The sequence below is a fragment of the Carettochelys insculpta genome, chromosome 6, assembly GCF_033958435.1.
Source record: "Carettochelys insculpta isolate YL-2023 chromosome 6, ASM3395843v1, whole genome shotgun sequence".
In the NCBI taxonomy this organism is placed as follows: domain Eukaryota; kingdom Metazoa; phylum Chordata; order Testudines; family Carettochelyidae; genus Carettochelys; species Carettochelys insculpta.
The window spans coordinates 116,948,222-116,975,723 of NC_134142.1; the positions used below are offsets into that span (position 1 = coordinate 116,948,222).

The 27,502-nt window shown below is 56.8% G+C and overlaps 1 protein-coding gene across 4 annotated transcripts in view; it reads right to left on the reverse strand.

The window, feature by feature from the left end:
• Positions 1-27,502, reverse strand: part of B4GALNT4 (beta-1,4-N-acetyl-galactosaminyltransferase 4) — a 110,472-nt gene that overhangs the window by 19,362 nt on the left and 63,608 nt on the right. For 2 of the 4 annotated variants that reach the window (XM_074997948.1, XM_074997951.1), the window contains 6 exons: positions 15,775-15,870; positions 12,116-12,211; positions 11,577-11,667; positions 9,779-9,879; positions 8,696-8,763; positions 4,781-4,859 (listed from right to left, as the gene is read on the reverse strand). In XM_074997948.1, coding sequence (XP_074854049.1) covers positions 4,781-4,859; positions 8,696-8,763; positions 9,779-9,879; positions 11,577-11,667; positions 12,116-12,211; positions 15,775-15,870 — 531 coding nt within the window. Of the gene's footprint in view, positions 1-4,780; positions 4,860-8,695; positions 8,764-9,778; positions 9,880-11,576; positions 11,668-12,115; positions 12,212-15,774; positions 15,871-18,453; positions 18,475-18,521; positions 18,652-27,502 lie in introns of those variants that run through there. The other 2 variants (XM_074997950.1, XM_074997949.1) reach the window with 2 other exon arrangements.

Consider the following 27,502-nt stretch of genomic DNA (forward strand, 5'->3'; position numbering starts at 1 on the left):
TGTGAGACCGTTTTGAAGCTCTTCACAGGCTGCTTTGGACTTCACCACCTGGAGCAGTTTTGTATCATCTGCAAATTTTGCCCCCCTTTCTCCAGATCATTTAGGCATACTTTGAATAAGATTGGTCCCAGTGTGAACCCTAGGGGAACACCACTGGTTACCACTTTCCAGGCTGAAAACTGGCTATTTATTCCTGCCATTTGTTTTGTTTCTTTCAACCAGTTATCAGACCATGAAAGGATGTTCCTTCTTATCCCATGACAGATTATTTTGCCTCTGGTGAGGGACCTTGTAAAGGCTTTCTGAAAATCTCACTACAGTATGTCCACTGGCTCCCCCTTGTCCCCATGCTTGTTGGCCTCCTGAAAGAATTGTGGTAGATTAGTGAGGTATTTCCCCTTACAGAAACCACGCTGACTCTTCAGAAAACTGGGTTTATCTCTGTTCTTTACTATCGTTTCAATCAGTTTACCTAGAGTTAGACTGATGGATCTGTAATTGCCAGGATCACCTCTGGAGCTCTTACTAAAAATTGGTGTCACACTAGCTCTCCATTAGCAGTCATTTGCTACAGAAGCTAATTTGAAGGATACCTTACAAACCACAGTTAGTAGTTGTGCAATTTCGCATTTGAGCTCTTTCAAAACTCTTGGGTGAATACCATCTGGTCCTGTTGACTTATTACTGTTTAGTTTATCTATTTGTTCCACAACCTTCTCTAAAGGCACGTTAATCTGGGACAGTTCCTCAAATATGTCATCTAAAAAAAGGCTCAGGGTTGGGAATGTCCCTCACATCTTCAGTCTTGAGGACTGATGCAAAGAATTAATTTAACTTCTCTGCAGTGCTTCTTTAGCATCTTGATCATCCAGTGGCCCCAATGGTTGTTTCGTTGGCTTCCTGCTTCTGATATACTTAAACAATTTTGAGTTTTTGGCTGACTGTTCTTCAAATTCTTTTTTTGGCCTTCCTAATTATATTTTTACACTTCACTTGGCAGAGCTTATGAACCTTTCTTTTTCCCTCACTAGGATTTAGCTTCCACTTTTCAAACAATGTCTCTTTTTATCTCCCACTGTTTCTTTTGCTTGATTGTAACACTTTTTTTTCCTCTCACTACATTTTTTTTAATTTGGGTAATACATTTAAGCTGAGCCTCTATTATGGTGTCTTTGAAAAGTTTCATGCAGTTTGCAGGGATTTCACTTTTGGCATTAGACCCTTTAATTTCTGTTTAACTAACATCCTAATTGACGTTTAGCTCCCCTTTCTGAAATTAAATGCCACAGTGTTCAGTTGCTGTGGTAATTTTCCTGCCCTGGGGACGTTAAATTTACTTATCAGAGGGGCAGCCATGTTAGTCTGTACTTGCAAAAACAACAGAAAGTCCTGTAGCACCTTACAGACTAAGGGATTTATTGGAGCATAAGCTTTTGTCACCTTACAAAAGATGACAAACTGGGTCTTTGCCCACAAAAGCTTATGCTTCAAAAAATCTATTTGTCTATAAGGTGCCACAGGACTTCTTATTTCATTTACTTATATTACGGCCACTATTTCTAAGCGGTCCATCTATATTCATCTCTAGGATTAGGTCCTGCTCCATGCTTAGGACTAAATTAAGAATTGCTGCACCTTTTGTGGATTCTACTGCTCCAAGAAGCAGTTATTTAATTTGTCTAGCTTTATCTCTGCATCCTGTCCTGAGGTAACAAGTACCCAGCTGAAATCTCCCACTACTATTGAGGTTTTTTTTTAAATTCTTATAGCCTCTCTAATCTCCCTGAGTATTTTACACTCATCATCTTTGTCAGGTGGTCCATAATATATCCCTACTGCTCTATTCTTATTATTAGAGCACGGAATTGCTGTCCATAGAGTGTCTATGGTACAATGTGGTTCACCTATGATTTTTACTTTGATTTTATGCTTTCTTTCACACATATTGCCACTTCCTCACCTACATGACCCGTTCTGTCCTTCCGATACATTGTGTACCCTGGCATTACTGTGTCCCATTGATTACCCTCGGTCCACCAAATTTCCACAATGCCAATTATATTAACACCCTCCTTTAATACGAGGTACTCTAGTTCACCCATCTTGTTATTTAGACTTCTAGTGTTTCTGTATAAGCACTTTAAAACCTTGACACTTTTTAGCTGTCTGCCATTACAGGATGTGATCGAATGGGACTCCTTTTCATTTGACTGTTTTCTCATCACATCTTTGTATTTCATCATCTTCTATCCACTCCTCATTACCAGGACATAAGAGAACTGCTATTAACGGACCCTTCCCTAAGGGCTGTCACTATCTAATCCAGGTGCTCCTCCACACGTCGGCTTTCCCCCAGCCCTGAGTTTAAAGACTGCTCTATGATCTTTTTTAATGTTATGTGCCAGGAATCTGGCTTCATTTTGGTTTAGGTGGAGCCCACCCTTCCTTTGTACTCTCTCCCTTTCCCAGCAGCTTCCTTGGTTCCTAACAAATCTAACCCCCTCCTCGTTACACCATCGTCTCCTCCATGCACTGAGACCCTGCAGTTCTGCCTGTGTACTTGGTCCTCTGCGTGGAACAGGAAACTTTTAAGAGAGGGCTACCATTGAGGTCCTGCTGTCCTGGATTTCAGTCTCTTTCCTAGCAACCTAAATTTGGCTTCTAAGACCTCTCTCCTATCCTTCCTTGTACCATTGGTACCTACACGTACCATGACAACTAGCTCCTCCCCAGCATTACACATAAGTCTATCTAGATGTCTCAAGAGCTCTTCAACCTTTACACCAGGCAGGCAAGTCACCATGAACTTCTCCCAGTCAGCACAAACCTCGCTGTGTACGTTTCTAATGATCAAATCTCTCATTATTATTACCTGTCTCTTCCTAGTAACTGGAATTCCCGCCCCGGAGTGATGTCTTCCGTGCGAGGGAATAGCACGACATCATCTGGAAGGAGGGTCTTAACTATGGAATCACTTCCCTCTGCTCCTGTTGGTTGTTCTCCTTCCCTGCGACTTTCAACAGCACAGAGGCTGTATGACCAGAGAAACATCCGTTCTACTGTGTTCCAGAAAGTCTCATCGATGTACCTCTCTGTGTCTCTTAGCTCCTGCAGTCCAGCCACCCAGGTCTCCAAAGCCGATGCACGGCTCCTAAGGGCCAGGAGCTCCTTGCACCAAATGTACACATATGCCACCTGCCCATAGGACAGGTAATCAAACGTGCTACATTGGGCGCAATACACCAGACAGTCCCCATTCTGCTGCTGGACTTCTGTCTGCACACTCGTTACTCCTAAAGCTTATTCCTTTCTCAATGGGTTATTTTTTAAATCAGGTGGTTTTGATTTTAATTTAAAGAAGCTTAAAGAATGCTAAGTGTTAAGTGTATCCAGCCTCCTCAGATTCTACCTCTAAACTCCCCTCTTCGCCCACGGTTTGTTTCCTATCTTTTATATTTAGCGGATTCCTCAGTTTTCTCTCAGTTTTTCTCTCGGTCCTGCTCCTGAATCTGAAGAAGTGGGTCTCTCCCACGAAAGCTCATTACCTAATGAATAATACTCGTAGTCTTTAAGGTGCTACAGGACTGCTTGCTTTGTTTTGTAGCGATCCTTAGTTCACTTTAATTACAAGCTTTTTATCTTCATCACCCTGCCTCTGTTTATAAAAAAACTCCCTGTGGCAAAAGATGTGCTGCTCCCAGCTTCCGAATTCCTCACAGATCATACTGAGACTGTGGTGCAGTAAAGCGGGGGTGGGGAACCCCTCTGCTGGCATGTAGACAGGTGAGAAGATCACATGCAGGTAGAGAGGTTGGAAGCCGTGAGCGGCAGCACCACAAGTACTGGAGCTGCTTCTGTGCTCCCCACCGGGCAGCCTGGAGGCAAGAGCCTATTGGAAGGCCGGCTGGGTGGGCAGGTGTAGCCCGCCCACGACTAAAGGGCCCCTCTCAGGATGAGAGGGAGCCCACTAAAAAGAATTCACGGCCCCCAGTGAATACGGGGGACAACGAAAGAAAAAACAGGGACGGGAGTGAGGGTCAAAGGTTCAAAATGAGGGAACCGGAGGGGGACACCGAGCAGAGAACCCCAGACAGCGCCCACTGCTCCTCAAAGCTGTCCAGGGAGTCGGTGGACGCCGCCCAGAGGAGCTCTGCCCGGATTCGTGACTGGAGAGAGGAACGGAAGTAGGCCCCAAAGTCGCAGGTCACCCCCTCTGCCAGCCTCCTCTCCCTGGTTTTGTAAATGGCCATTTTGGCCACGGCCAGGAGGAGTCTGACAAGGAGGTCCTGCGACTTCGTGGGGCCATGGACAGGGTGTGAGAGGATAAGGAGATGCGGGGAAAAATGCAGCCAGAACCTCAGGAGGAGGTTCTGGAGGAGCCGGAAGAGGGGCTGCAGCCTGGCGCTCTCGACATAACTGTGCGCCTGCCCGGAGGCAAGAGGGTAGGCAGGAACCTTTCCCTGTCCGGGGCGGTTGCAGCAGGGATCCCAGCAACTGCATCCACATCCTGCCCATACCACCCAACCCCAAGCCTGTTCCTGCACCCACTTCGCTCCCACCAGACCCCACTCCCCAGCCTGCTTCTGCATCCCCAGCCTGGCACCCCAACCCTTAGCTCACTAGTAGATTTTTGTTGGGCCAAAAATGAGGGGTCCCGTATGTGTGGAGGGGCTGCTGGGAAGCAGGCTGGGGGTTGGGGTGTCCAGGCATGGGGTGCCAGGGCCCAACAAAGCCAGCACCACACAGTGAAGCCAAGAAGGACCGACCAGAGATTACTCACGCCTACTTCCACGTGGTCCGACCCGCGGTCATCTTGCTTGTGGAGGAGCTCAAAGTAATAGCGTCTGGAGTACATGAGCCTGCAGGAGGGGGAGAGAGACTGGTGAGGAATCAGCAGCATTAACAAGGGCTTTCTAGCCCTGCCTCTGGGGGGAGCCCACAGCCCTCCAGCCTCAGCAGGCCAGCCCTTGGGAGCAGGACAGGACAGGCTCTTGGAGAAGGAGACAGCAGCACGCTGAGGGGTTTTATGGATCAGCCTGTTAGGCAGCTCTCTCTTCCCCGCTGCTGGGGCAGCTGCCTGTTCTCTGCCTGGGAGCAGCTCTGCCACCAGCCAGGCGGAGGAGACATTTGCTCCATGGCACTAGCCCCACAGGTCCTGTTGAGATTTCAGGTAGGGCACGAAGGAGCTGTGCCTGCTGCCCAGCTCTCCTCACCTGCCAGGATGCCCCCCGCAGAGCCTGGCACTCTCCCACACAAGGCTCACATGTGGAGCTGCCCAGGCTGAGCAATGCAGAGCAGCTGGCAGAGCTCCAGGCCCCAGGTCCCTTCTGATGCTGCTGGCCTGGGACAGGTCCTCACAAACCCCTCTGCTACGGTCTTTCTGCTCCCCGGCACGGGCTGTGTCCTCTCTGGGGCAGTGAGTGCAAGCCTGAAGCACCGCTGCCGAGCTGCGAGCAGTCTGCAAACCGCCCTCCTGGGAGGCACAGAGCGGAGGGGGTGCTGTGGCTGAGGGGGAGAGGAAGGTGGGGGGACACAGGAGGGGATGGGGAAGGGAGCGCTGCTGACAGCTTCACTCAGGAGATGGCACCGCTGAGCCTGGGGCTCTCAGTGCTGCTGTCAGCCGCCAGCTCCCTCCGCACCTCCTGGGGGGGCTGTGTGACAGGCTGCCATGGTAACCCTGTCTGAGGGGCTGCCCGGCTGAGAGCTAGGCCCCAGGCCAGCTTGCAGTGCAATGCCCTGCCCTGCTTCTGGGACGCTCGGCTTTGGGACCCCTGGGGAGGGAAGCCAGGGCATTTACCCTTTGGCCTACATCCTAGCCCACCCTCCGCCCCAGGGCCCTGAGATGCCCTGCAGCCGGGAGAGGGGCCAGCTGGCTTCCGCCTGTCAGCATTCAAGCAGTGACCACGCACGATGACACTGGGAGCCCCAACTCTGGCTACTAGGGATTGAATGCAGGGTGGGAAGAGACCACCCAGAGGGCTGCCCCCACCTGAGAGGGAAACGGATGCCCAAGCAGCCGGACACAGCTGCCGCCAACTGGCTTCTGGTGAGAAAGCCTCAGAGGGCCTGAGCTTCAGCAGTCCCACTGCCAGGCTGGGGAGAGGGATTAGAAGGTACAGGGCAGCCAGGGTTCCCTGTAAGCTGAGTGCTTGGGCGGCCACCCAGCAGAGAGTCAGGTGTCATCTGGCTGATTAACAGAGCACCCACAGCCGGCAGCATGTTTCTATTTATTCAAAATTTATTCTGCCCGTGGATGGAAAAAGTGAGAGGGACCCCTGCTGGGCAGGGCTGTGGGCCCTGGAAGAGCCCCCAGGGAACCTCAGGGATCCCAACGGCTTTCTGTCTAGGCCGACAGGGACGTCTCTCCTGAGGACAGCACTTTCCTGCAGCTGCTTGTGCCGGGGAGGAACCCTGCAGGCCACCCAGGAGAGTCTGTGGTGGCAGATGGGGGCTGCAGGACAGTGCGAGGCAGAGGAACACGATGCGCGAGGAGGAACCAGGTGCTGAGGAGGCTGTCAGCCACTCCTGTCCCTTCCAGGGCCTCTCAGGCCGCTGGCTGATGCCGAGCGTGCACTGGGGCACAAGGACATCATTCGCCCTCTCGAAGAGCGAGGCTGCCATCGTTGCAGCCTCGACCAACGTGGGGGTTGGGCTGGAGACGCTGGTATGCACGGGCAGAGCTGCTCCCACACATACTGGGGCCCAGCGCGGGGACCAGGAGGGTTGCAGGGCAGGGCTGAGGCGCACTTCAGAGCTGCGCAGGGGTAGCTAGCAGAAGCCGCTGTTACCCGACATCACTGCCTAGGCTTCGGAGCATCCGGGAAGAGTCAGGGCCAGGCCTGGTGTAGGCCCTGTGAGAACCGCGCCGCGTGCACGTTACTAAGCCCAGCCCTGCGAGATCTGGCCGCCATCAGCTTTGTGTGAGTGCAACATGCTGCTCTAATTTCCCCTGAGGCTTGGGGAGAGGAGAGCCCTGGAGATCTCGCTCTCAGGGCTCCAGCCTAGCTGGCCTCTGACCGGCTGGGTGTAATTGTGTGTGGCTTGGGCACCTGAACGCTCCTGCTGCCGACGCGCCCTCCCCGCTTTCTTTCGCTGCCATCCTAATCAGATTAAGAGAATCAGATCATCCCTGGCTGATCATTGGCTGCAGCGTGCCCCCAACGCCTTCCCAGCGAAGGGGCGTGGGTGGGACGCTGGTCTAGTCCCAGGGCGGATGGAGGGGCGAATGGCAGGGTGCAGCTGTTCCCGGGGAGGGGTGCTTGTTTGTCCCCCCCGCCCCCACCACACACTCACTGGGCAAACCCAGGCTGGAGCCCAGCACTGCACTGGGAAGGGGCCCCCAGGAGTGAGGGCAAGAACGTCTGGTCTAAAGCAGAGCTGGCTGGGGGAGGAGAGGTGCATTCCTAGGCCCTCCGGTTTAGTACCTCAGCAGTGGTGCAGCTTCTGCAGCTGCGGACCCTGCCCTACGAACTACTGAACTTCAAGGGGGAGCAGCTGTCACCCCTTGGGAATAATTAGAACATCATCGCCACCGGGAGTCATCGAGGTCAGCCATGTGGCAAGACAGAGACTGGGCCTGTCTGTGGCTCACCAGGCTAGCCAGAGCTCAGCTTCTGAGAGGGTCTGGGAAGGAGGCAAAGCCTTGTGCTTCAGGCCTTACGCTGCACTCCAGCTACTAGAGGTTAGGAAGAGACACTCATAGGGGCCGATTAGCCTGCATCTGCCTACTGAGGGGTTTCCTGCAACTTCTCCTGCACCTTGGGTCCACCCGTCTGGCACGGCCTGGGCGGCTGTCAGTGAGCACAGAGTTACCAGCTGAAAAGAGCTACTGAGATGAAGTTAACAGAGGGGAAGAGCCCAACCCCTGATGAGGAACAGCCCTGGGAGAGGCCAGCTGCCTGCATGGCCCATGGTCCTTCCTCCATTTGGACAGACATCTTCTTGCTTTGGCTTTGGCTCTCTCCCTGGCCACAGGGGGATGCTATAAGCCTGCGGAGGGCAGCCTCCCAGCAGCCTGCGCTGGCCGGTGCTGCTCCTGGCAGAGCCAGCTCAGTGCCTGAGCCCTGCAGGAGAGCTCCATGTGCTCAGAACCGCAGTCTCTGCCAGAGCCCCAGTGCGCCCTAGACAGCCAGCGCACAGCAGAAAGGCAGGGCAATGCTGGGGCAGCAGGGACAGACCCCTAACCCAGGCCAGACCCTCTTCCCTAGCACAGCTCCCCAAGTCCCTGAGTTCTTCTCGGGCGATACTGGTGCCCCCCACGTTGCCAGGGAGAGGCTGGGGCTAATCTACAGAAGACGACAGCTCTGGGAGTTCCAGCGCAGAAGAGAGTGAGTGCGGCCATGATGCAGAGCTGACGGGAGGGACGTCTCAGGCCGGGCGCTAACGGGCTGCCTGACAGAGAGCTGACGGAGCGGGCAGAGACAGGCTGGGATAGAGCTGTCAGCTCCAGCTGAAGCCTTGTTGACAAGCAACGCGGGTGGCGAGTGGCAGGAGAGAACACAACAGTGGGGGGTGGGGATAGGGAGAGACCCAGGGGGCGGGAGGCAGGGAGGAAAAGGGCAGAGGTGAGAGGGAAAACAAAGGGGTGAGGCTGGAGGTAGGGTTTGCTAGGTGCACACGGGCTGTTCTCCCTCCCTGCTGGGACCCGCCTGGGGCAAGGAAAGGACCGAGTGGAGATGGGGAGGGTCCCACCTACCGGATGGGTTTGGAGACTTGAGAGCTGAACTTGGTGAATTCCCCCGGAGCCGTCCACTCAGAGCCCAGCTGGTGGGGAGAGAGAGGGCATGAGAGTGAGCAGGAACCAGCTAAGCGCTGTTTCTTACACCGTGTTCTGCCGAGCACGGGTATGGCCTGAACAACCCTCAGGTGTGCCACGAGGGTGTGGAAAAATAACTCAACGTTTGCCAACAAAAAACCATTTTCCGATGGTAACGGGAGTGGAGAACACTGAAACCTGATTTTATTTCTCCATCTGCGAGAGCGGCAGCGGTCTGGCAGCATGAGGCTGACTGACACTGTGCTAGCCTCCCCTCTCCTCTGGCTCTTCTCCTAGCTACATGGCAGCATAGCAGCCAGCCACATGCCCTGCATGCACTCCGCTGGCATGGTGGCTACACTATCAGCCAGCTGCTTGATGCCAGCCAATGCACGTGTGCGGTGGGGGATGAGTTCCCCCCATTTCCATGAGCACCTAACAGCGCCCCTGGAGCTCTGTGTCTCCCCAGGGCAGCAATGCGTCGCCCAGGCCGAGCACCATTGTGGTTTCCAATCTACATTCGCTGGGCAGTACTTAAAAGGCAAGCCCCTGCCAAATCTTTCCAGGGAGTAGGAGAGAAGTTCCTTGTTCTGAGTTTCCTGAGTCGCTTGCCCAGCTGGCTGGGCTCATTCGCCAAGCCAGCCAGCCAGCCACCCTCCGGGCCCAGAGCAAGGCAGAGAGATTTGAGTGACAGCCTTTGTGGGACGTTTCTATGGTGAAGAACACAAGTGTGAGTGCTGCTCCCACCCCACTGCAGCACCTGGACGGCCACTCATAATGGCATTGGGTATCCCATGAGGGATTTGCTCAGGTTTCCTATGGATCCCGTCGGTAATTATTCCAGCTCCACTTGCACTTTAGCAATCCAGCAAGATGCCGAGGACACGGGCGCCTCCTCTTGCAGCAGACGGCACAATTAGCAGGGAGATGACAAAGACCATTGCTACCTGGAGGGAGGAGCCCAGGAGAGTTCACGGCACAGGCTGAGTGGGGACAGAGGAGTATTTGAGAGAAGATCTGTACCTTGCCCACAAAAGCCACCAGCCGGGCATTGGCTGGGATCTCATCAGAGCTGAGCCAGAACTCTGAGTTGTCGTCTGACGCTACGGAAAACTGGAAGTCCCCTGTGGAGCAAGGAGGAACATAGTCACGAACATGAGACCCTTCAGAATGGCCAGACTGGGTCAGACCAATGGTCCGCCCAGCTCAGTGTCCTGCCTTCCAGCAGCGGCTGGTGCCAGGTGCTTCAATGTGAATGGACGCAACAGGGCAGTTCCTGAGCACGCCATCCCCTGTCACCCAGGCCCAGCGTCTGCCAGCGAAAGGCTCGGGACCCTGGGCTGTGTCCCTGACCACCTGGGCTAACCGCCAGCGCTGGATGAACCTACAGGGACTACTGCCTGGTTCTCCGAATGCAGTTGTTCTTTTGGCCTGAGGGAAATCTCCGGCCAGGAGGTTGCAGGCTCATGGGGCCTCGCGTGAAGACATAGTTCCGTACCTTTGTTTAAACCTGCCCTTGAATTCCACTGGGTGACCCCTCATCACTGTCTTCTGGGAAGGAGGAAGCAACCTGCCCTAGGCCCGTTCTCTGCCCGTTTGTGATGCTGGAGACATCAAGTACGTCCCCTCTGGGTTGTCGCTGTTGCAGGCTGCCCAGCCTCTGGCTTTCTCCGCTCTCCTAACCCGGAAGCTATTTCAGACCCCTGACCATTTCTATTGGCTCTTCCCAGTTCTAATGCACTTTCTGTGGGGTGGGCTGCCTAGAACACAGCAGGCCAAAGCAGCAGCAGTGCCCTGTGGGGACCCCGCCAAGTCCCACCGTGTGGAGCAGTGGCAGGGGAGCAGGAGAATCCCCTGGCTGCAGGACTATGGGGAGGGTGTCTGAGTCAGCAACACCCGTGTAAGTCGCTACATTCGGGGGCCCTGCCTGGGCACTCTGGAGCTGCACCGGGGAGGAGTCAGGGGTCGCTCTCTGTACCCCAGAACAATCCAAGCTGCAGGGTGGGAGTTGAGCAGGGTTCCCTCTCATTTCTCCCACCCTCAAGTGGAATGCATTTTGCTACATGCACCAGTATGGATGTATTGGGCAGCACATCACGCTTCATACTGGTCAACACACCAAAATTCATGTGGTTGTGGGGAGGCAGTGGGTTCTGAGGGAGGGAGGAAGGAGGCTCAGGGCTGGAGCAGATGGTTCAGGTGCGAAGGGTGACAGATCTGCCTGGAGGTGCAGGCTCTGGGGTGGGCCAGGAAGGAGGGGTTTGGTGTGAGGGTTGGGGCTCAGGACTGGGACAGAGGGTTGGGGTGCAAGGGGTGGGGATGCGGGCTCAGGGGTGGGGCTGAGGTTGAGGGGCTCAGGCATGGGGCAGAGGGTTGGGCCATGCTTGTGTTCGGGCTGCAGGAGAGGGGCCTGGTTCAGACCATCTCTCCCTTGGCTACCAGGCTGTAGGCTCTGCCGGGGGCAGGGCAGCCTTGCCATGTGTGGATGCCTTGTGCGCCAGTGTGGTGCTAACTGGGCAGCTGTGTGGCTGGGTGGCCATGCAGCACACAGGGAGCTTAGGGACCGATATGAGGTTCCTGCAGCTGCACGGCTGCTCCTGCCCTGTACGTGCATGTGAGGGGGGCACGGCTGTACGGCGCTCCCTGCAGTCACGTGAATAAGCTGATCCTGTGAGTCCGGGGGTCTCTGAATACGCCTCCCTCCTGAGCCAGGGCTGTCGAGAGCACCGGGAGGGCTCAGCTGCAGCGGGCGGAGAGGAAGGGGGGAGGCACTGGCTCTGTGCAGCCGCCGTCGGGGGACCGGGGTGGCGGAGAGGCTCACCATCCTTGAAGGGGTGGAGGTACCCGAAGATCCGCAGCCCATAGTTCTTCCACTTGGGCGAGACAGCCAGCTTCTTCACCGTGGTGCGGGTCTGCGCAGCAGGCCGGGGCGAGATGGAGGGGTCAGGCCTCGCGTGGGGCCAGGTCGCATTAGCATCCCTCGTGGGCGAGGCAGGGGAGCCACCCCCGCAGCCGCACCCGCTCCAGGGGGGCCACGGAGAGGGTGACATTCCACCGACAGACCAGGGCCTGGTGCCCACTTCAGTCCCACGCCTTGGGCAGCCCACATGGGGCTTGGGCAGGCCCTGCCCAGAGGGAAATCCCACCCCCAGCGAGAGCTCCCATGGATCCCACAGGAGGTCCCCCTCCAGGACTGATTCCCAGGGAACCCCTGTCTCACAGGCCACCCCCTGCAATGGGCTTTGGGGCAGGCCCTCAGGGAGCCAAACGTTCCGGCAGAAAGGAGGGTGGCAGCCAGTGATGCAGCTGACCGAGGGGTGTGGGAGCGCGGCCTCGTCCCAGCGAGGGGGTCGTACTCACGTGTGGGAAGAGGGGGAAGTGCAGGTTCTTCCTCAGGTGCCTCACGGCCCCCCCACACCAGTCCTCGAAGACGTGCAGGTTTGCCTTCCCCTTGTACTGCAGAAGGAACAGCCCCCACCCCCGAGCGTGACAGCCTGCGCTGGGCTGCGCCCCCAGGCGCCCGGGCTTGCCTCCCCATCACCGAGCAAAGGCCCCACCCGAACCCCAGCAGAGGCCATGAGAGAGTCCCGCAGTGCCAGATCGGAGCCACTAAGACAGGGCTCTACGCTACACAACGCCAAAGCAAGCGTGGCCCTGTACCTCGGGAGGCTGGGAGAGGGAAGGGATGTGCAGTCCAGCAGTACCTGCCCTGGGCGCTGGGTGCTGCTCACTGGGAAACGTGAGTGCAGGAGGCTGTTCTTCTGGGGCATTGCATGTTTCCTGCCCGGCTGGGCTGTGACAGGGCTCCAAACAGCCCCAGGTTCCTTAGCTAGCCCATGCTACCGCCAGCTTAAAGGAAGATCCGCTTCAGTTCAGCCCACACTGGGTCCCCAGCCCCGGTGCTGCCTCCAGCCAGCCCTGGCTCTCCCCTGGGTGCCATGCAGCCACGGCAGTGCATAAAGGCATTAGGGGCTCAAACTGGGAAAAATCCCCCAGCTACAGCACATCTTGGAAGCCTCTTCCCCCCCACGTGCCGTGTCCCCGGCCGACACAGCCAATCCATGGCTCATGAAAACGCCAAACTGCCAGCCACGGGCCCAGCACCACACCCTAAAGTGCCCCAAGACAGCTCGAGTCCCAAAGCTCAGAGCCTCCCCTAGACCCTAACCGTCCCACCACTACGGCTGTTTCCAGGCTGTGCCAGGCTTCCCCGCTAGGGACCCAGGGACTGTTCCACCTTTGACCCCACTCCTTTCCCCGCTGGCTTGGTATTTTTGGCAATCCCCCTCCTGGGAACCAGGGGCAGCCGCTGCATTGGCCAGCAAAGTGAGGACTCGGCTGGTGACCCCCTGCATTAAAGCATGAGCTCTCAGCTGCAGGTGGGCCTCTGGCCCTTGCTAGCCTGTGACAAGCTGGCTGCACTTGGGCACGTGCAGGGGATCCCAGGAAGGGGAGCAAAAGGCCAGGCTTGTGCAGTGTGGCCACGTTCAGGGAAGGGAGCACACACAGGGAAGCAGCTGGGCAGCCAGGTGCTGTTATTCCCTTTGCAAAGGCGCTGAGGAGAACCCAGTCATCGCCCAGGGCGGATGCTGGCCGGGAGCAGAGGAGAGATTCGGGGCCAGTGGCACCCACACATCAAGACCACCCTGCCCTGCTCCCCAGACTATAATCAGGCAAGGCCTGTGGTGGGCAGAGCCTCAGAGATGGGACTGATGGACACCTTGAACAGCCAGTGGCCCACGTCACCAGGGCAGCTGAGGCAGCCGAGGGGTCCCCCGGTTTGCTGGGGGTTTACTGAGATGGTTGCCCCACCCCTACCCCCCCGGCACCCTCCACCTCCACCATGCTGCTGTAGGGCATGCTCCTGGCTGGCGCCTCGGCCCCCATCAGGCTGCGTGACCACTGCTCCACACCTGCTTGCAGACACCAGCTGAGCCCTGCGGCCTGAGAGGCAGGGGGACGTGACCCAGTGGGGGAGTCCAAAGAATTCAGAGCTGGGCGGCAGGAGAGGGGGGCGGGGCCTGAGGGTGACAGGCCTAAGGACATCCAAGGGGTGTCTGGGGCAGAGCCGAGGGGCAGAGAGCAGCGTCCCTGGGGAGGGTCCCAGCAGCCTCCGGGCACTCAGCCTGGGCACAGGCTGCCCCTGGGTGCCTGGGGAGGTCTCAGCACTGGGCAGCACAGTGAGGCTGGGAAGTGCAGGGAGAGGAGACAGCGCCCTGTGAGTCCTGCCCTGGAGACCAAAAGGCTCCATCTACGCACAGATGGCCTGGGGCAAGGTGACCCTGAGATGCTCCATCACCATCTGCCGCGGCTCACTGACGCCACCAGCCAGAGAAGTGCGGTGGGGAAAAATTCGCCAACACTATCTATGCCTCTTCTGCTAACAGCCAGGCTAACTACCACGCCCTGCCCACAGCTATACTTACACCCTGGCCACAGCCCTACAGCGCCATCTTCCCAACAGCCGGGCCAGGCCTGCTCTGCCAGAGGCCACATCCCACCAGCTCAGCCAACAGTCAAGATATACCAAAAGCCATGCCACATGCAACAACTACACCCTGCCAAAAGCCACAGCCTGCCAGCTCCAACAGCCACACACTGTGCCAGGCCCCACCAACCACACCCGGACAGCTCCAACAGCCACACACTGTGCCATGCCCTAACAACCACACCCGGACAGTTCCAACAGCCACACACTGTGCCATGCCCTAACAACCACACCCAGACAGCTCCAACAACCACACTCTGTGCCATGCCCCACCAGCCACACCCGGACAGCTCCAACAAACACAACCTGTCAATAGCCACGCCCTGCCAGCTCCAATAACACCCTGCCGAGAGCCACACCACACCAACCACACCATGCCAATAGCCACACCCTGCCGGTTCCAACAACTATGCCCTGTGTCATGCCCCCATAGCTCCACTAATCACACCTTGCTACGAGCTAAACCCTAGCAGCTCCACCAACCACAAAATGCCACTAGCTACACCGTGCCAGCGTCAACCACCACACAATGTGCCACACTGCTGCAGCTTCACCAAACACACCCTGACAATTGCTGTGCCACACCCATTCTGCTAACCACCACATTGCACCAGCTCTGCCAACAACCACGACCCACCAGGGCCCCACCACTCCAGTGGTGCCAACCCCACCAGGCCGTCGCTACCTGCTGAACTGCAGCCGTGGCACAGAACAGGGCTATTTGCCACGTGCCAATGGCGTCGGTCCCAAAGTGCCTGGGCGGAAAGGAACAAGCTGCAGCCACTCCCACACCCCCTGCAATGGCTGCACTTGGCAGGCAGCGCTGCTGTTTGGGGGTGTACCACACCTCCCAGCGCTGGGACTGGGTGGAATCAGAGCCTAAGACACTTGGGCCCATCCTCGATCAGGGCACCCCGTGGGGTCAGAATCTGACCCAGTCTATCCAGGAGCAGCAGAGACTCGCAAGGTGACACCCAGTCCCTTGGCCATGGGGCATCTGTAGGCACCAGCCACAGCATCCCACCTGGCTACCCTCTGCTAACCTGCAGCCCCAGTCGTGCTCCTCAAGTTCTAGGAGCCCTCAGCAGAGGCCTTGCACCACAGGCCTGTGGCCAGAGCCCAGGCAACAGTGCTTTGCTACATCCGCATGCTGCATGAGCGCCTTAGGCAGAGAGGGGCCTGGCCCCCTTGCTGACCTCTGACCAGATCCCTGCTCTTATGACAGCTCTGCGCGGGGAGGGCCGGGCCTGGCCTGGGCTGGCCGCACTTCCCACCCTGAGACACGGTGAGCGACGGACTCCACAGCCACTGCTCTCCCCCAGCTGCGTGGCTGGGGCTGGCACAAGCCCTGCCCGTCAGGACAGGCACTAGCTTGAAGGGAGGCCAAGGGCCCCTGGAGCATGGGCGACTCCACCCACCCAGCACCGCTGCGGCAGACTCTGTCGGAGGGAAGGAGCTGCTTGGGGTCCCCTAGGTTCTCCTGCCCCCGTCTCCACAGCTCCCGCACACGCTGCTCCCCCGCCCTGCTCACCTGCTCGTTCCATGGCAGAACACGCTTGGTCATGTTCAGGTTGGGGGGCCGCCTGGCTCCCTCTTCTCCTGGGCTGTCCCAGTCCCGCCCTTCGCCCTGATGGGGAAACCGAGGACAGGGTGAGAGCAGCATCCCAGGCAGGGGCCAGGGCCAGCGGAAGGAAAACGGGCGACACAGGTTCCTACCACCCCACCAAGCCCAAGTCTCCGAACAGCGGAGCGCAGCCGCGTTCCACCCGCAGGGCTTTTGGCCCCCAGGAGCACCAGGCAGCCTCTTCCTGAGGGTGCAGGCAGCACGGCTCAATGCCCCAGTGCGATGCCACACGGTGCCTCAGGCGAACCTGCATCCAGTGGGGAACTTCCAGGCTGGTTAATTGTAACGAGGCTCTGGGGGGCTGGCAGGGCTGACTCATTTGCAGGAAGGGACGGGGGATCTAAACATCCCTGGTGAGCAGCCAGCACCCAGGCAACGGGGCAGGGGACCATTCTGTGGCTCGGCAGGGGGGCCTGTGTGGGAGGCCAGAAAACTTACTTCCCCATCTAGCCTAGACGTGGGCCCAGAACCAGGGCACAGGCTCTCCTGGGGGGATCATTTGTCCTGCAGGAGCACGGAGAAGTGGCAGAGTATCCCCTACAGCAGTGGTGGGGAACCCCAGCCCCATCCTCCCCCATCAGCCAAGTGTGCCTGATCTGGTGGGGACGGACAGCTCTCGGGCCAATCCTGACCAGGAGAGGGACACGAAATGCACAGAGCCAGGCACAGGGGCCCTGTGAGCAGGCCAGCTGTCATGAGCTGTACTAGTTGGAGTCACTTCCCGACATGTGGCTTCATTCCTAGAGGCAGGGAAGCTCAGGGAGAACAGCTAGCTGGGTCCCCAGAAAGAGCGCAAGGGGCTGCTGAGGAAGGGAGACCAGCTAGGAGCCAACTGCATGCTGCTTAGGAAAACAGGCGTCTGGACAATGGACCAGGAGCAAAGCTCCCTCTATTGTTTTGCCATCCATGGGCAGAATAAATTTTGTCATGTGTGCCAAGGCATGTGGGAATGCGCACCCCAGTAGACACACATGCTGCCCACGGTGGGTGGCTGGGAGCAGCTTGGTAGCCCATGAATTCCTACCGGGGGGCTGCCCAAGCCCACAGTTTACAGAGACACTGACCAGGTGTCAATGAGCATCTTGAGGTTGCGCCGGCAGAGGGGGGTTTCAAAGCAGGGGCAGGTGGATGAGGAGCCCTGGAGGTGAATGCAGATGGGGGGGGCCCTCCGCTGCCCACATTCCTGCTGTGCACAGGGACGAGGCAGAGGAAGGCAGGGGATCCACCAAGCCTGGCCCAACCTGCTTGTGTCATCCGCTCCTCATTACACGGAGACAAATTACCCCGGTGACTAGGTACTGGAGAAGTGCGTTAGCCCATGACAAACAACCGGCTGCTCGTCGAGCTCCCCATCTGGAGGAATCAGCTGCTGGCCGCCTGTGCCCAGCGTGGGAAGGAAGCAGGGATGGAGCCTGAAGCTGCAGCCACGGCAGCACAGCTGTGCAGCTGCCTCCGCAGCGGTGCTGTTTGGGTCCATGGTAGCTGGGAAAGGGACCTGGCAGGTGAAACACGTAGCACCGCTGGGGCTGCCCTGGGGGGACAAAGGGCTTAAATAGAAGGTGTCCAGGGCAGCTGTAAGCCATGGAGCACAGCGAGTGCCGGGCCTATGGGCAAGTGAAACGTGCACAGGAGGGCAGGGAGATGGGGCCCATGGGGTCTGGAAAGAAGAGATGCCGTACATGGTGTGCAACAGAGGCAACGCGACCGAGCAGTGAGAGCAGCGTGGGGCGTCATGCCGGGAGGGCCCAGGCCTGATTCACAGTAACCCAGAACGCAGCAGAGGAGCCCTGTTAGCCTGTGGTTCCCCTGGGACCCATGAAAACCCATCACCTTGTAAATTTGTTCCGTCTTTGAGGTGCTCCAGGACTGCTTGTTAGTTCAGAAAACTCAGTTAGTGGCTTGGTGCCTCAGTTTCCCCAGCTGTAAAAGTGGGTGGGGGAAGCACAGTCCTGACCCCCGCTGCGCTGCATGGGCCACGAGCCCATCTGACAAGAGGGGCTCCCTTTGTGCTGCAAAAGCCGCTGGTGCTGCCTGAGGCTGGCAGACAGCTGCTATTTGTTAGGCCACAGGCTGGCTCAGGTCTGTGCTGCCTGTGACCTCTCCCCAGACACTGCCACTGGAGAGGCGGCTGGAATCCAGAGCAATCTGTCCACTGGCAGCAGCACCCGCTAGCGTGAGCCAGGCAAGGCGGGAAGAGGAACAAAAGCCCTGGTCAGGCCCAGCTAATTGCAGTTACTCTGATCCGCTCCCCACGCGATCCTAACGTCTCCTGGGCAGCGAGCGAAAGAAGGGGGCTCTCTTGTATGGGAGGCCACAGGACATGGGAGCAAAGGAATGGCTCGGTGGGCGTGAGGGGGATGAGCTCAGAAAAGGGGGCAGAACATGGGTGTCTGAGCGCCACCCTCAAGACATTAAAGTCAAGGGGGAAAGCAGACTGTGAGCTGCTACTCTAGCAGATTCACCAGCAACAGAACCCAGAGACATGAGCCTGGTCGCTCCCCGTGGGCTGGAGTTCACTAGTGTAACACCCCTGCAAGTGCATGAGGACGCTGCAGTCAGGGTGATTCCCAGACAAGGCGTACGTACAGATTCTAGCTGGCTTTGGCAAGTGTCATTGGTCCTTCCCTCTAGTCTATATCTCCCTCCTCTCTTACTCAGCCTTCAGACACATCCTGTCGGGTTCACAGCGAAGCAAGGGCCAGCAGAGCGCTGGATCCCAGGGCAGCCAGGCCTGGAACGCTGCAGCCTCCGGGAAAGCACGCCCACCAGGGCTGCTGGCACTTGGGGCTGTAACAGGTAACAGACACCTGGGTCACAGAGACATGAGGGGCGGGGTTGATGGAGCATGTAATAATGAGAGACTTGGTGTAAGGCTAAAGGGGGAGGATAACAGTCAATGCTGTGTTAACATACAGCAAAGCTAAAGGCCTCAAACCTGAACAATGGTAAGTTAAAACAAAAACTGTGCTAGGTAGATTCTGCCCACAGAAATGCAGCAAGAGACAGAGCTGATAAATCACAGGGCCTGAAAGCACATAAAAACACCTAAAAGCACCCAAGAGCCAGGCACTTAGTGATACACATAAACACATCCTGCTTGGTACCAGGCACTCCCCAGACCCTCCCCATAGATAACAGCTTAGCACCAGGTACATTCCAACCCAAGTTCAGGAACAGGTCGTAATGACAGCATGATGCATAGCTGTGTTTTGATGGTACTACCACTAGCCCCCAAGTTAATGGTCAGCTCTAGTTACATTAAGGGGTGTCAATGCATTACAATGAGGGGGTTGTACCTGGATACGTAACTTGCTTATACTTGTGTATAAAAGTGTGTAACAGGGGCTGTATCGGGCGGCCTAGGGGATGACAGAGCCCCCTTGCTGTCAACTGAGTTGCGTCCATTGTCACGGCGTATGCATGTACCAATGTAAACTGTTGAGTCGTATTGGAGACTCATGAGGGGGTTGGAGACCATACGTCAACAATAAACCTGGCTCCAGTGCCTTCAGACCTCGCTAGATTTGTGGTTCTTGGGGGCTCTCTGAGGTCTGCAGTGTTGGCTAACCACAGAGTCTACACTGCTCTCCAAAGAGAGCACACGCACCTGGCCAAGGTAATTAACATCAAAGGGAGCAGATCGGACGTATGAGCACCATTCCAGTAGAGACGCCCGACTACAGAGCACACAAGCTGCTACTCACTAGCTTGTGCCTAAGCAGCTCACCTGACAGGGAGCTCAGAGCCTGGAGCTGACACTGGACTCCACCGAATTCCTGGGATACAAGGAGCTGCGTGGCCACAAATACACAAGCCACCCGCCGATTTTTGTGTATCAGGCTGTTGTCTCCAGCTCAGAGAGGTGGCTACCGTCCCTCCCAGCACAAGAAAGCTACTGAACAGTGATGATCCTTCAGGTACAGCTGCACAAGCGGAGAACTGGGAGCTGGCTCTTCTGTGCCAACCCCTGACAGTGTCTTACAGAAGTGCAGCATTTCCCTAGGGCGAGTCTCACAGCTACTTGTGATGCCATAGCCAAGGATGGCATGAAGTCCCTACCAAGGCACTGCTCCTCCAGGAGCAAGACCTGCAGGGCCCATGCACAGCTGCCTCCAACCACAGCTGGTTCCCTGACTGCCTTGCTCAGAAAAAGGACTGGTCAGATTCTGTTTTACATTAAACAAAGATGTCCACACCTGCACCCCCATCCTCACTCTGCCTGACCTGCAGGGATTCAAACTCAGTAATTCCCCATCAGGTAGAGGGCAGGCTTGTCCATCACCAAGACAAATTCTTTGGAAAGCTAAAAAAGGAGTGGGCCTTTGGAAACCGAGGGGACGGCTGATCCACTGAGGCCAGCTCCAACGAAAGAGACAGACAGGGGCTCTGATGTAACATCCTGTGGAGCGCAGGTCCCAAATGTTCTGTCCAGACACGTTTCTCCCTTTCCGCTGATGAAAAACAGCCTCTTCCCAAAACACAGAACTGGTGTTACACTTGACATTTTTCTGATGAGCTGCCAAAAAACAAACGTAGTTTCATTGTTGGTAAAGCCAACAAAAAAGAAAGCAGAAAGAGCATGGGGTGGGGAGGGTATCTGAGTTCTCCGTGAAAACCCCCTCTCAGAGCAGCTCTAGCTCTGAGGTGGTCAAGGACCTGGGTATCCCAGAGGGGAACTTCTTTTTGCCAATCACAAAGCTCTGGGGGTGGGATGTGTGTGTGTGTCTTTGTTGACTGGTGAGAGCAGCTGCCTGTGGGCAAAGGCTTCCGAAGGACGTGGATTGTGCAGCCAGAAACAGTGGGGGATGATTTGCTTTGCAAAGGTTAAAGCAACTGGCCAAGGGGAGGGGGTTATTACAGATGGGTTCTATAGCCCTGGAGCTTCAGGAGCACACTGGAGGTGGGCAGATGCACACACCTGCTTTACTGCACCAGGGCTGCCTCAAGAGATTGCCCTGCCAGTGCTGCAATGGGGAGAGCTCGGACACAGCTAACCCCGTACAAGAACCTCAAGAGCAATGAATGATTCTGAGTTCCCATTACCGTGGGGGAGAGTTCACTCTGCACCGGCCCAGGGCACATCGCAGACTCTCCCCGACTGGGGGTCCAGCCTTTTGAGCCTTGTGTGGGGCCAGTCTTGGAGGCATCCTGTTGCTTGTCCGTTTCAGATGCCTCCCCATTCCCGCTCCATCTGAGCCCTGGCTCATGTCTGGCTCTGATGTGGGCCTTATTGATCGGGCTCTAGCTAACGCAGAGTGGTATTGGTAATCCATCCAGCCGCCACTTCCACTCGCCCGCTGCACGTTCCTGTTAACCTAGCCATGCTATTGCTATCCCAGGCCCCTGGGCAGCTCCCAGAGCCAGCAATCCCTAGCACCACAGCTTGGCTTGTTCTTGGCCTCCCAGTGTCCCCTCTAAGGCTGAACCCTCATTCTGCACGGGAGGTAACTAGGACCCAAAGAGGTCAAGTGATGTGCCCACAGTCTCACAGGAAGTGGGTGGCAAAGCCAGCAATCGACCCCTGGGTCAGGGCCTTCCTAACAAGCCGGCCCTTCTTGCTCCCTGCCCCTGGCTGGTGTTTTCAGTGCATGCCCTGCTGGGCACAGCACAGGCAGAGATACAGCCCACCCCACAGAGCTCAGGAGGGGAGGGTGTTGCTGGCTCCTGATGCTGCACGAGCTGCTCTTTGCAGAGAGAAGGGGCTGGCAGCTGCTGTACCAGCCATGGGCCCCCTCTGGGAGACACCTCCCTACTGGGCACACCAGTCCCTGGGCTCTGCCAGTGGCTTGGTTAGCTCTGCAGCCAATGCAGCTGGCAGAGGCGTCTGCTGGGACTGTGCTATTCCTAGGGACTAGGAAGAGGAACCCAGCCCACCCTGCCATGCCGTGGAGACTGGAGTGATGGGTGCAGAGAGGCCCTTGGATGCCAGCTAGGCCAGGAGGCCGGAAGGAGCATTTGTAACACATGGGAGGTGGGGACCAGCAGCTGTGGCTGGGCTGGCTCAAAGGAGAGAGGCGGGCAGAGCAATTGCCCACTGGCAGCGTGGAGCAGAGCCAGCGCACCCACAGCTGAAGTAGACGTGAAGTGACGGCGAGACATTGGCCCATGGGCTGAAACAGGGCTCTACCCCCGCCCACCCAAGAGTGCCTGGCTCAGCCCGGGCTGTGGGCCGTGCATGGCTGTTACGGCAAGCTGATCTTCCAAGTGATACTCATTTCAGTAGAGCTGGGAACTCTTCCACTCAGCTCCCAGCCTCACCCTTTTGCCACCCTGAGCCGCCAGCCGCAGGATATCAGCCAGGTGCAGCCACCCCAGCAGGACCTACAGAGCTGGGCCAGCCACGTGGAACAGCGTCTGCTAGGGAGCTGAAGACTCCAACCTGTTCTGAAGCAGTAGCCACTCTACTGAGCTATAGGAAACTAGCCCCATTAGTCTGAAAATACATTTACTGTTCAAGCCAGCGAGCCACACTCACCAGCCAGATAGCCATGTGTGGCTAGTGTGCAGGACACCACAGCTGTAGAGCTTCATGAACAGGTGCTTGTCATTAACCATGACCCCATCTCATGGGCAGAAGCAGACGCACTCCTGGGGACAATTCGCCTCCTCTCTTGTGGCAATGCTGCGAATCAGAGCTTGCTGGAGAATGGACAAAGCGTCCCCCACATTTGTTTCCATTTTCTCTGGGACTTTTTCCATCTGCTTCCAACAGAGGGAGATTCATCGGGTCTTTCTGAGCAGGGGACCAGGAGCCTTGTTTTGTCTTGTGAGGTGTAAAGGAACAAAACCCAGACACTGTTACAGACGACAACCACAGAGAACCCTCTCTGCAAGTGCCATGGGAAGTGAGGGAGGGCCACATCCTCACCACAGTAGTGCCTCCAGTTATGTGAGGGTTGTGTTCCCAGGCACCCTCACGTCACCCAAAATTCGCTTAAGTAGGGGGTGGCTTTTTCGCCAGCGGAACGCACGTTCTGCAGCCGGGGAAGCAGCAGGAATACCCGGAGCTCCTTTTGAAAGGTAAGTCCTGGGGTTAGTGGGGAGGCTGGGTGGGGGGGTTAAGCCTGGTGGTGGGTTGGGGCCATGGGAGGAGGGCAGAGGGGTTAAGCTGGGGTGGTTGGGGCTGCAGGGGGGCAGGAGGTAGGGTTGAGCTGGAACCAAGTGCGAGGGGGGTGTGAGCCAGAGCCATCAGTGGGGGGGTTTGAGGTGGGGTGGGGGGGTTGAAATGGGAGGGCGTGCTTGAGCCAGAGCCAAGCACAGGGGTCGTGAGCCAGAGCCACACTCGGGTGGTGAACGGGGGGGGGTTGAACCAGGGCGGGGGGTTGAGCTGGGGTATGGGGGTTGAGCTGAAGCTACACGTGAGGGGTGTTGAGCTGGAAACGGAACTGGAGACGGGCCGCAGGGGGTTGAACCAAGGCTGTGCGAGGCTGAAGGGGTTAGGCCAGGGCTGGGGGGAGGGAGATTTTGAGGGGCACTTAACATGTGTTATGTCAGTTAAGCGCCACTTGAAATCACACACCAAGGGTTTACTGTACACCCAACCTTCACTCCAGAGCGCGCCAGAGCTCTGCGCGCTGACTGGGCACCAGGTCCAGGAGTCGTGGTCCTATTTCCACCTGTAGCTCACAGCTTGATGGGAAGGGCAGTGACGCCCAGCTCCTTGCACCTCTGGGTAACATCCTGGGCTGCCCACATAGCAGCACAGGGTGAAGACTGGTCTCGGTTGGCCCTCACCTTCATACACCAGTCACTTGGCCGATGGTTTCCTTGCCAGAGAGATCAGCTGCATGCACAAAAGCGTCCTTGAAGGAAGTGAAGATGTGGCAGGCTCCAAACACGTCTTCCCCTTTGGCAACCTGAGCTCCCAAGCTGGTGACCTGCTCTTCCTTCTTCTCCTTACCCTTCAGCGGTGCCATTTGTGCGTGTCTCTTTGGGCGCCCAAGACCGGGTCGGACTAGAGTGAGGCTTACAGCTGGGACAGCTGCAGATGAGACCCCCCTTGTGGATCAGCCGTGCACCTGTCCCGCCTGGCTGGAGGTGGAGCTGATGGCACCTGCATGCCAGGCCCTTCTCATGCACCATCCCCCGCGGGAACCTCTACGGCACCTCCAAATGCACCTTGCAAATACTAAATCCTGCTCCATGACAACCGCGGAAGGGACACAGCCCACAAGAAACCTTTCTGACACCAAGCCCTCTGCGTGGTGCACTGCGACCAGAGACCTACCGGGTTTGCTATGTCCTGGGGACTCCTGTGCCTGGACAGACCCAGGAGTGGGCGCATTAAGCTGCCAGAGACTGCTCCCCAAGCAGGAGGTTGCTAACATGCAGGTGGAGCTCAGGGCAGGTTTCTGAAGCAGGTTTCAGCCACTACCCGCTCCCCTCTGTCTCTGCAGCGGTTTAAAAGCAAGCAGTGGAGCAGGAGATCTGAAGGCAGCCTGGCTGAGGGGATCAGAGACAGCAAGTCTTGGAGGCAAGGTGAGAAGGGGAGATCTTCAGGCAACAAAATGCCCCGAGTCCGTTCGCTTCCCCTTTGGATGCCAGGGTTTAATTTTTCTTTCATCCTCTCTGGGGCCTGTAGAATTAATCACCCCCCACTTGGCATTCTCAAGGGCTTTGGGGAGACACCCGCAGCTGATCCCTGTGCTCAGAGACTCAGATTCCAAGGCGATAGTCGGGTCCGAGCATGGCAGTACCCAACAAGGATTCCTACAGCACAGCTCTCTGCTAGCTGGCAGCTCTCAGCGCCCAGCACTGCGTGCCGGGCCTTAGCCCATGCTGGGTGCCCACCTCCTGACAGAAGCTCATGCAGGCAATGGGGTCCTGGCACAGGGAGTCCGGCACAGGAAGGTAACCAGAGCCGGCACATGAGGGAAGTAGGCAGGAGGAGGAGAGGAAAAAGCAGCAGTGAGAGAGGCAGAGTCCCAGTTGTTTTACCCACACTTGTGTAGCGCCTGGCACAGCTGAAGCATGATAGGGATTGAGTCCTCCAAGTGCCCCATGAATGAACCCCAGTTCCGTGTCTGTAGGTGTGCCCTTGGTGGACTGTCATGCCAGGTCCTCTTCACAGCATGGTAAGGAATAGAGACAGACGTGACAATCCAGCCCTGTTCCACAGATGGTGAACGGAGGCACAGAGATTGGCAGTCGCTCTGGGACACACGGGGAGGTTGCAGCAGGGGCAAGAATCAAAACCAGACCTCCTGAGGCCAGCCTCTCTCTACAGCTCCTGCTGCTGGGGTACAGAGAGCAACAGTCCCCTGCGCGCATCGAGACGCGAAGGCTGGCAGGACCGCGCAAGAGGGCAGTCCCCCAGAGAATAGGGGCCGTGGCCACCACAGAAGATAACCAGTATAATACAGGCCTGAGTGGAGCACACGGCAGCCAGCAGAGACAGGCAGCCAAATGCTGTAACAGAAGAGGAGCCTATTAGGATGCAGGGCACTATAGAAGTAATTAGCCAACTTTGTCTAAACAAACTAATTAAAGCCCCAGAGGAGGGGAACAAAACCCTCTGAAAACACCATTAGACAGGCAGCATAATTAGCCGTTGATTGTTTGAAGGGATGAACTACTTCTGCTCCCTTGGAAAGATTAGCCAGGATTTTGGAGTGGCTGTTAGAGGCTGTGCTGCTGCTGGTGGGGAGGGATGGTCTGGAGGTAGCAGTTCAGGGTGTGGGGGTAGTCGGCTGGTGCGACGTTACTGGATTTTTAAATTAAATGTGAAAGCCATTTCTGTCACCATTGTATACACTGTCACCAAATCTCCTGCCAGGTGGGCCAAGTGGGATGTGCAATGAAAGTTGGTAATGCCCTGAATCTGTTTATGCTACTTGCATATCTGTGTCATGTTTGTACGTAGTTATAGATATTGGCTTTATAGCTGAACTAGAACCGTTTCAGTGCTGAGGTTCACAAGGAGGTGTGGTCGCCTCTCAGCCAGGAGGATGTATTAAACAGCAAAGGCCCAGGCATCAATTCCTCATGCTATGTAAACGGACTGGGGCTTGCTGGAGAACTCAGCAACCAATGGCAGTGGGCCACACGGCCTACCTGGTCAGGTGGGCCCTGCATGGTCTTTGGGAGAAGAAAGGAGTTTTTCCACTCACAGGACAAGCTGGCGGATGGCCCTGCCAGTGACCATCTTTGTTCTTTCAGTCCTTGTGAACTAAGCCAGTGTGGACTGAGGGCCCATCCCTCAGAAGGATGCGTTTTCAGAGACTTCTAAGAAATCAGCATATAACATCGCTGGCCTGCGTCAATAACTGTAATTGACGTACAGGATGTACTTCAACAATTTCTGCCTCTCACCCTATTCTTTAATTCGTTGTTAATAAACTGTTAGATTTTAGATCTGGAGTATTGCACGGCTTGCTGTTTTGGGTAAGATCCAAGTACATATTGACCTGGGAACGTGGCTGGACCCTTTGGGGCCCAGAAGGATCCGTGTGGATTTGGTGAAATAGGTTTTAACAACCTCTCACCTGAGTAAAGCGGGTGCTGGATCTGGCCATGTGGAGCAGCTAGAGAATCTGTGGGTTTGTTTCTCTGGTTTCTGGCTGGCCAGTGGGCTGGCTGATTTGCGAAATCACAGCCTGGGCTGTAAGTGGCCTGGTTTTAAGCAAATTTACCCGGGATTGGTTTCCTCAGCTGTGCCCGGAACTCCCGTCACACTACAGCTGGTACCAGTGCCGGTTCCCAAACTCACTGGCACTTCCATGGCCATTTGGGGGGGATTTGTTGAGTCCCCCACGGCTGGTGAGAGCGCCACAGCCCCATGCGCTCAGTGCCCCCTGCCCTGTGGCCTGGGCCCTTGGGTACCAGTGGTGCCAGAGTTGGACTGATACACATCAAAGGGGAAAGACGCACTGACCACGGCGCACGTCTAAGAGCCTATGTCTTGCAAACTCCTTGTGGCCCAGGGTGCAGCACGCGGACAGGAAACCCAAATAAATGGCTCTCTCCGCTCCCTGGCCCTCGCTGAGCTGTGGCGGATAAAAGCTTCTCTGTTCCATGGCACAGCGGCTTCACGGTGGCTCCATGCCATGGCTAGGGAGAGCGGGGGGGCTCTCCTCCGGGCACCAGCAGCCCTGCCCTGCCCCTGCTATAAGGAGCTGCCTGTGGCTGACGGCCTGTGTAATTAATGCGCCGCTGAGTTTAAAGCGCCCTGAGCTGCAGTGTTCTGTCTCAGGCTTTTTTTTAGCCAGATTGCTTTGCTTCGGGTCCAGGGAGCGATTTCAGCCATGGCTGTTTTTCTTTCCAGTCGGTGAACTTTTCCCAGCCCTGCACTGACAGAGGCAGGCAATTCACAGCCTGGCTGCCCCGAGCCGGCCCTTGTTGGGCTGTTGTGGAGAAGGGGGGCAGCTCTTCTGTTTGCTTACAGAGCTGGGGAGCGGGCGACAGGGCGTGTTACGCTCAGATGGGGCAAGACTCTGGTGATCAGTGAGCTGCCCCTCCCCACTGAATTGAGGGGACCAGGGAGTACTGCCAATGGGGCCTTGCCCCCATTCCAGCCAATGAGGTAACTGCCCCGAGGCAACCCCCGAACGCAGACAGGATCTGCCCTTACAGCCACAGCCAGTGAACGTCCCCCAGCCACAAGCCTTAGCTGCAGCAGTGCGAACAGCCGCTCGGC